Raw genomic sequence first — 9,001 nt, 5'->3', positions numbered from 1 at the left:
AAGTCTGAGCAAATTAAGGGTGTTTGATTTAATTAAGAGTCTCAACATGGTCACCAGAAAGCTGCATGCGTACCAAAATCCACGTTAATGAACATGGTCACTAAAAATAATTTTCCTCTCAAACGAAAATTGACATCCGATGGCAAACAACAAAACTATACACGTACGCTTGCGCAAAAAACCACCACGTTACATGTCTACATGTTGCCCTCCTCCTCCTCCTCACGTGGCAACACCCCCCTCTTGTCTTTTGTCTCTACCTCTCTCTCTCTCTCTCTCTCGACCTTCTTTAAAAACAACCACCATCACCTCTGTTCTCTCCTCCCCCATTCTCAACACAAGAGAGCTATACATGGCGTTGGAGGCGGTGGTGTTTCAACAAGACCCCTTCGGGGCAAGCTTGAAGGAGTTGTGCGGCTATGACTTCGGCGGTTTGCTCCTTGAATGTGGCCAGGAGAAGGAATTCGATCAGTGGGGCTTGGACTCCGCGTCGCCGGCGGCGGTAAAGGAGGAGGAGGAGGTGGTGGTGGTTGAGAGGAAGAAGAGGAGGCGGCGGTCGAGGAGTTGCAAGAACAAGGAGGAGGTGGAGAGCCAGAGGATGACACACATTGCGGTGGAGCGCAACCGGAGGAAGCTCATGAACGAGTACCTCGCCGTGCTCCGGTCGATCATGCCGCCGTCCTATGTTCAAAGGGTATGTAATTAAATATAGAAATTAGTCAACGATTTCTCGGTCCATTGCATTAATGGCGCAACAACAACAACAACAACAAAAAAGTAATGATTCAAGGATTAGCAACCAAATATGGTGTAGCAATTGATGCTTTTTCATAGGAATCTCATCTCCTTCATAATGAGATATTTTTGGACAGTTTTTCTGGACTCATTGATTTGTCACAACACATGGAAATCTCTCTCTCATAGTTCAAGTCCCAATGGAAATCTGTGTCAATCAGAATCACATGAGGCCAAAAGTTCCCTGCTGCGCCAGTGTTTGTGTACAAAAAAATTTCTGGTGCCAAATAGCTTGGTTCCCCTTTTTAGCTTTCAGAGATTTACTGACTTTAGATTCCCTCTTTTGCAAAGAATCTGAAATTCATGCCCCCTTGCATTAAAAGTTGCGTCCCTTTGTTGCATATTGATCTCGCATACAGCAGGCCCTGAATTATGATACATGGTAGTACCTCAATAATCTTTTTTTTTTTAAGAAAACACCTGAATGGTTGGAAATAATCTCAACAAGGGTGCAAGAGAACTTCAAACGAGTATGAAAATGGCAACTTCTCCTCCCAAATTAATAAGAAAATATCCCCAATTATATATCTTATGTTTTCCCTAATTCTCAACTTCTACACGCTCAGGGAGATCAAGCATCCATTGTGGGAGGAGCCATAAACTTTGTCAAAGAGCTCGAACAGCACCTGCAAACCCTAGAAGCCCAAAGAAGAATCAAGCTCGGGCGCGATTCGCCCGAGCCCAACTCCTCCTCCTCTTCTCCGTTGACGGACTTCTTCACGTTTCCTCAGTACTCAACTACTAGCAACAACAATGCAATCGAATCGACGGCCAAGAACCAGTCGGCCATGGCCGACATTGAGGTGAGCATGATCGAGACCCATGCCAACCTTAAAGTTCTGTCGAAGCGGCGGCCGAAGCAGTTGCTTAAAATGGTCGCTGGACTTCAGAACCTCAGGTTCACTGTTCTTCATCTTAATGTGACCACCGTCGATCAAATGGTCCTCTACTCTGTCAGTCTCAAGGTATTATGTGTGATCAAAATCAAAGTAGGATTTTACAACTCATCAGCACACGATTATTGAGCGATTAATGCTGACTGTGTTGTACTCTTTTTTTTTCCTCTTTTCCGATCGATATCCAGGTGGAAGATGACTGCCTATTCAAATCGGTGGATGACATCGCGGCCGCAGTGAATCAGCTTGTTGGGGTGATTCAGGAGGACTCTGCTTGTAGTTGAGATGCAAGCTTATGTAACATTAGGCAATAACAATTTAGTTTTGTGACGTTCACTCTTGCTGAGTTCTCTACTGATTTTTATTGATCAGGGTCTATTCGTTATCATATCCAAGACCGGCCTCTTTCTTTCTTTCTTTTCTTAAAGCAGACGGTTCTGAAGTTCGTTGCTAGAACAGAGGAATCTCGTACCAGAAATCCTCGCTTCTTTGCGAGATTTTTGGAGAAAAAGCATCAATTTTTCATCAACCGACATGATAAACATGAGATTTGTAAAACTTTATATCAACAAAAACCTATTGAGTACAGCGATATAATCTGTAAGTATATCGCCAACGCTGCAAGTATAATTTGTAAATATAACAACATATTCTGTAGATATATAGCAAAAACATTTTGTATCAACAAAACTGAGGAAGAGGAAGGAGAAGACGATGGAGAGAGGGAGGGCATTTTAGGTACTTCATTTAGTTTTTAAGGGGTACATTATGAACGTGTGGGCGTATTTGGCACTTTGGGCTTAGGGTAAAACGAGAAAGTTGTTTGGGTTTATGAGTGTAAAAGTTTAGTTTTGAAGGGAGAAAGAAAACTCCCATATGACTAAAAAAAAATTGAGGACTCTTGAGGCAGCGAAAAGATACGTTGCAGCACTATTGCACAGTTTGCTCTTGTGACCGGATTGGACTGTCTGTTGGTTGCTGGTGTTGGAATGTGAGCTTAAAATGGCTGCTTCTTCAGAAACCCACATGACCGAGAAATTGAGATAAAAAAGAGGGGAGTTGAGGACTCTGAGGTGGTGGAAAGAGACGGACCCACATGCTTGAAATCGATGGGTTTTCCTTTTAATGATGATCCCTTTCATGGAGATCATTGCTTTTGTTAGTTAAGGACAGTAGAATAAAAATAAACATAAAAGCAATGCTACAGTTGTAGCCAGGGGCAAACCAACCGTTGCTGCTTTAGGGATAGAAATATATTGTGTAGTTAATTATGCGATACATAAATGCTTATTGATCTGTCAGCCTAAATGGCATATGCCTAAAGGTGTATAGGACTCACAAATCAAGTGCAAGACAAAACTTACACGACCCAGATCATCATGAATCATGAATTATTTTAAGAGCAGAAAGAAATTGATAGGATCAGAGCTGAATCTCATCATCAACACCCTCATCTATTATATGTAACTGTGACTATGCGAACGTGAACATCATAGTTTTTGAGGAATAATTCATGTGCTGATAAGAATAGACAGAAGATAACATAATCTACGTACGGGCTGCATTTAATCAACAACATAAGACAAGAGATGTGGAATCATTGCTTACATGTACAGTATATATATTATTCCTAATTATTTTCCCAATTGAAGTAGCGGACATCTTGCATGTTCTTCAATCACATTCTTCATGTTAATGCAGAACCTGAGAAAATAAAGGGCGTCAAATTGGTTTCTTCCCAGAAAGAACTTCAAGAATAAATTAATAAGAAAGGCGATTCAAAACAAAAAGCAGGCGTGCACAGAAATAATTCGTCATATTAAAATTCAAAACGAGGATGATGCACCAAGGATGAATCCAATCCGAAGTTCGTTCAGGATATCAATGATGATATCCTTAAACCCCGCAATAATTTGACTCATGCGCCAGCCTTTTGCTCAATGCTCATAGTTCCCCTCGAACAAAATTTCTTAGCTTTGCCAGTTTCAACTCAATCAGGGCGAACCCATGACCTCGTTAAACAACACATCAGGGCAAATGAAAGTTCAAAATCAGACCGATGCACCATCGATGAATCAGAAACTTGTGCAGCATGTCAAGGATCATATCGTTAAACCCCTCAATAGTTCGACTTGCACCGCATCTCACTCGTAGCTCTCTCGATCATAATTTCTTAGTGTTATCACACTATACTCAATCAGTGAGAATCCATAAACTCATCAACAACAACATATCAGGGCAAATAAAAGTTCATGCTTTAGTGCACATCATCTTATTTTCCAGAAAGGATGCTAAGAACAAGTGCACAGAAACGACGTAGGATAATCAGTAGTATCTAATGTACCGATACTATCAAATCCAAACAAAGGTTTGCCTTTCCAGTTTTTTTTTTTAAAACTCCCCTGATAAGCATAATCTACTAGATGTAAACTACTCAGAAACAAAACATCCAATGGCCTTATACACGAGTTACTCACGCACCGTATGCTCACACCATCAACACCTAAATTATTGTAAAAAAAAAATGGTTAACTCGTCCGCACTTGATGAAAAGATTAACCACAAAGAAGTTCAAAAGTTGCTTAGCTGTATATTGTGTGAAAGCTTCTCCGCCAACAACTTAATGGACCCCTGTATTAGTACAAGGGGGAAAAAAGATTTGATGGAATCCAATGGCTTCATACGTTCCCTTACAATAACAAAATATTTATGTCCAAATGAAGAGCAGTGCAAGGAGACTTGCAGAAACTAACAAAGCTATAGGTCTGGAAAGTGAAGCATAATTGAGGACATCAGATTTATAGAACATTTAAAAGAGATACAGCTTTAAGTTGGTTTGAAGTATATTTGATCTATTATTGGAAACTGAAAGCTTAGTTTAGGTCATCCATGTTGGCCAAAAATGTTGACAATACATAACATGTTTGCCAAAGATTTTCTCAAGATTCTATCCTAATCCTAATAAGAATTTTGCTATAATACACAGTACCCCACGATTGTCTCATAGCATAATTATATGAAACCTTGTCCCATCAGCTAGAAATTCCCAAGATTTCTATAATGGGCTTGTTAAGAGAAACAAGGACAAAACGACATTCTTATGAACCAACTGATTAACAAAACCTTAATGATGTCACGCGTCCGGTTCAGTTGATGTCGGCAGCGGATGAATTCTTCATTGACAAAAACAAGCAAGTCTAAAAGTGTCTCACGCTGATAATTTGTGAGAAAGACCTTACAATTTGTCTGAGATGAAATGAAACATTGTATTTCAGTAAAGAGAGAGCATATATAGTAACCAGCACTGCAGGAGAATTGAAAGCTGGGTATAGCAATGAAATAGAAGTGCCATACAAACTTCGTATACTTGACCAGACATTGAAAATAAAATTTATAAACATCAGCGTACCTATCTGATTGTTGATGAACTACAAACTTTACTGCGAACAAAGAGAAAAGATGCAACATTTAGTGCTTATGACCACACGTAGGATTTAGGAAAAGAAAAAGACAGTTAAATATGGGCGCACATGTCCCTCAAAAGAGAAGTACTTTTTTTTTAATGATAATGAGAAACATGCAGTACTTTTCAGCTCATTTTATGTAGTTTACCTACCAGTCCCATTCAATCTGCAACCCATTCTCTTTCATTTTCCCCATTACCCTATTCCTCTACTCCATTTTTCTTTTTTTCAAGGAAGCTTCTTTATCTTACCCGAATAGTATTTCAGAAGGATTTCCCCCACTCTCTTCGAAAATAAACTTGGGTCTTTGTTTATTCATCATAATTACGAGATCGAGGATGTTGCTCAAAGAAACAAATTAGTACTGTGTGATTGTAGAATACCCATGAAACTGAGGGAAAACCTGTGTAAGATGTTTATTCAACCATGCTTCATGGTTTAGGAAGTCGAAGAATTGAGGGGGGAAACATCAAGAAAATGAATGTATCTAAATTGTTTTTTCAATTTTCTGGTTGTTGTTGTGAGATGAATGAATAATCAGAACCCTAAAAGGGAGAAAACAGGGTACCCATAACAAAGTTTAGAAGTAATTGGCACCGAGTACAAAAACTTCCACTGTAACAACCTCTTTTGAATGCGAGAAAACTTCTAATATCAATTGCATTTGTAAATTAAAGCAAGAGATGATGCATTGTATGAAGAAACGGCGAAAAAGTTCAGGAAATTGCACGCAGAAAACTGTTTGGACGCTTGCCGGTCGACCGTGAGATCAGCTACGGTCGACCGCAAATGTGCACACTACAGGCTGTATTTTCGGATTTCTGTCTGATCGACCGCGGCGTCAAGTGCGGTTGACCACGGACCCAGTAATCGATTTTACAAGTTTCTATCATTCTGTTCGGTCGACCGCAGAGTCAAGTGCGGTCGACTGCGACTCGGGTCTGAGCTAGGCTTTGAGTTTTCAACCCGTTTCGTTTGCTGTTTGTATAAAACTCTAAACATGATTAATTAGGGTTAAGCAAGGACGTTTTGAGCAGTCTTTGAGAGATGATTGTTGCATCCAATTGTGAGAGATTTATGAGAGATTTAGAGAGCTTTGTTTTAGGGTTTTGAGTGATTTTGTAACCCTATTTTGTATTCTCTTCATAATAAGACCGATGCACCAATGTGGATATAATGGTTGAGGATGAAGACAAGGCGATGCTACTATCGTGTTCGTTGTCAGAGGATGATTATGATACGTTTGTTCTCACTATGATCAATGGAAGAACTATTGTTAGCTACAAGGAGGTGATCTCGGCGTTGGTGAATTATGAGTTAAGGTAGTATGATGACGAACCCTCCGAGAAGACATCGGGAGATGCATTAGCAGTTCGAGATCGTGATCCAAACCGCCGTCAGTTCAACCGCTCAAAATCAAAAAATAGGAGTGGCCATAAGAGTGCTGGTAGGAATCAATGTCGTTTTTATAAAGAAGAGGGATATTGAAAGATTGATTGCCCAAAATTAAAGGACAAAGCCGGGAAGAATAAGGAAAAAACTGTACAAACTTCAGAAATGAATGTTACAAAAGTTGTTGATGAACATTCAGATTCAGATTCTTCAAGCTATTTGTGCCCTGCACTACCGTCGGTTTGCTATTTCGACTCTACGGAGTGGATGTTGGATTCGGAAGCTACATATCACATTTGCCCTAGAAGGAATTGGTTCTTCAGCTTTGAGGAGCTGGAAAAAAAAGTTGTCGTGCTTATGGGTAATGATCACGTATGCCCTATTGGTGGTATTGGTTCAGTCTGGATCAGGATGTATGACGGAGTGGTGAGGGAGTTGAAAGAAGTGAGGTTTGTGCCGCAGTTAACGAAGAACATCATTTCTCTTGATATTTTGAAGACAACAAGTTATCGGGTGACCTTAGAGAATGCTACTGTGAAGGTCACGAAAAGTTCTATGGTGGTGATGCGATGTGTCAGGGAAAATAACCTATACTACTTAAAGGATAAGACAGTTACAGAGGGTCTATCAGCTTCTATCACTACAGAGGAAGATACTACCACCTTACGGCAAATGATACTAGGACACACAGATGATAAGTCCCTACAGTCATTAGCGAAACATGAGCTATTGAAAGGTGCGAAAATCTACAAGATAGAACTATGTGAGCATTGTGTACTTGAGAAGAAGACTAGAGTGAAGTTCGGCATCGCTATTCACAACACCCAAGGTATATTGGATTATATTCAAACAGATGTTTGGGGCCCTTCCAAACACACATCACTTGATGGAGCCAACTATTTTGTCACTTTCATTAATGACTATTCCAGGAGGAATTGGGTATACCCTATAAAGCATAAACATGAGGTCTTGGATATGTTTGTGGAGTGAAAGAAGAAAGTAAAGCTGCAGACAGGTAGAAAGGTGAAGACTCTTCGTTCAGACAATGGTGGAGAGTACAAGAATGATCTATTTCTGCAGTTTTGTCGGGATCACGGCATTAGGCGATATTTCACAGTTCGAGAGACACCGCAACAGAACGACGTAGCTGAGAGATTAAACTGTAACATCACGAATAAAATAGAATCTGACATCAATATGTTGAACCATGTAAATTCGTTGTCTTGCTGTGATTTGTGATTTGTGCTTATGTTTGGTTATGATCTTTCTCGTTCTTGTTCGTGTGATTCGAGTTCCGCTGCGCACAACATTGTTATGGAAATTTGGAGTTAGGTTAATTATTTTAGTAAACTCCCATGTTCTTTATTACGTCCACGTTTTCGTTAGTTCCTTTGTTTTCATTGCTCATGTCTTAAGGTCATATTATATAGGTTTCTTATTTCTTAGCTTAATTGGTTTCTTTCATAAAAAAAAGAGAGAACTAGATAAATAGCCCAGCTGCATACCTAGACTTGCCGATACCTTTGGGTCTAATAGGCCGGCCATAAGGAAGAATAAAGGTCAATCAAGAATATTTGACTATAACTTTTAAAAAGAAACCATTAGTTTGTACAGCTAATGCAACCTATTACCATCATTGTTGTGTTGAAATGTACATGGTTATCAAATTGTCTGCAGGACTAGGGACTCATGTTTTGGAGAGTAGATGACTCTACATTCTAACTATTGTTGGTTTTTCGGGAGTAGACTCAAACAATTGTTGGTTTTTCGGGAGTAGACTCAAACATCAGAACAAGCAAAAATTTCTCTAAGTCCTCAGTTCAGGCGAACTTGGCATGCAGGCGAACTTGCAGTTCAGGCGAACCTGTAGTTCAGGCAAGCTTTGGAAGTTCAAGCGAACTTAAAAGATCAGGCGAGCTTTGGAGATTCAAGCGAGCTCCAAGTGCAGGCGAAGCAGTTCAGGCGAGCTCCAAGTGCAGGCGAAGTAGTTTAGACGAGCTCCAAGTGCAGGCGAAACAGTTCAGGCGAGCTTGACTATGTTCAGACGAACATAAGTCATACTGGCGAGCCTTCGCAGTCAGGCGAGCCTTCGCAGTCTGGCGAGCTCACAGAAAGACAGTCTGGGATCTGCATCTGCCTTTTTGACCTAGGGTTTCCCTATAAATATGGAACCCTGGTCGCGATCTTCAGTAGAGAATTTTTTCGCCGACTCCTGTAGCGAGTTTTTCCAGAGAGAAATTCTCCCGATTCCTGTAGCGTTTTTTTCTAAGCGTTTTTTTTAAGAACGCTCTTTGACAGAGATCTCAGGGAGATTGATATCATCTCTTTGCAAGCTTTTGTAACCTTCTTCAATAATTAAAGAAGTTTTTTGGTATGACTCTCGAGGACGTATGCAAGTTGCTGAACCTCGTTAAAATTGTGTTCTCTCTTCTATTTTTTTTCTTTGCAAAGTTT

General features: G+C 40.1%; 1 protein-coding gene across 1 annotated transcript; it reads left to right on the top strand.

Moving 5' to 3' along the window:
* LOC109832797 (transcription factor bHLH96-like) lies at window positions 245-2,104 on the top strand. The gene is made up of 3 exons (XM_020400220.1): window positions 245-694; window positions 1,362-1,760; window positions 1,880-2,104. The coding sequence occupies exons 1-3, from the start codon at window positions 353-355 to the stop codon at window positions 1,973-1,975; spliced, it is 837 nt and encodes a 278-aa protein (XP_020255809.1). The 5' UTR covers window positions 245-352; the 3' UTR covers window positions 1,976-2,104.

This window comes from Asparagus officinalis, chromosome 3 (assembly GCF_001876935.1).
Source record: "Asparagus officinalis chromosome 3, Aspof.V1, whole genome shotgun sequence".
NCBI classification, from domain to species: Eukaryota; Viridiplantae; Streptophyta; class Magnoliopsida; order Asparagales; family Asparagaceae; genus Asparagus; species Asparagus officinalis.
Note: the sequence above shows the minus strand (reverse complement) of the source record. Positions and strands in the feature narration are given on the sequence as shown.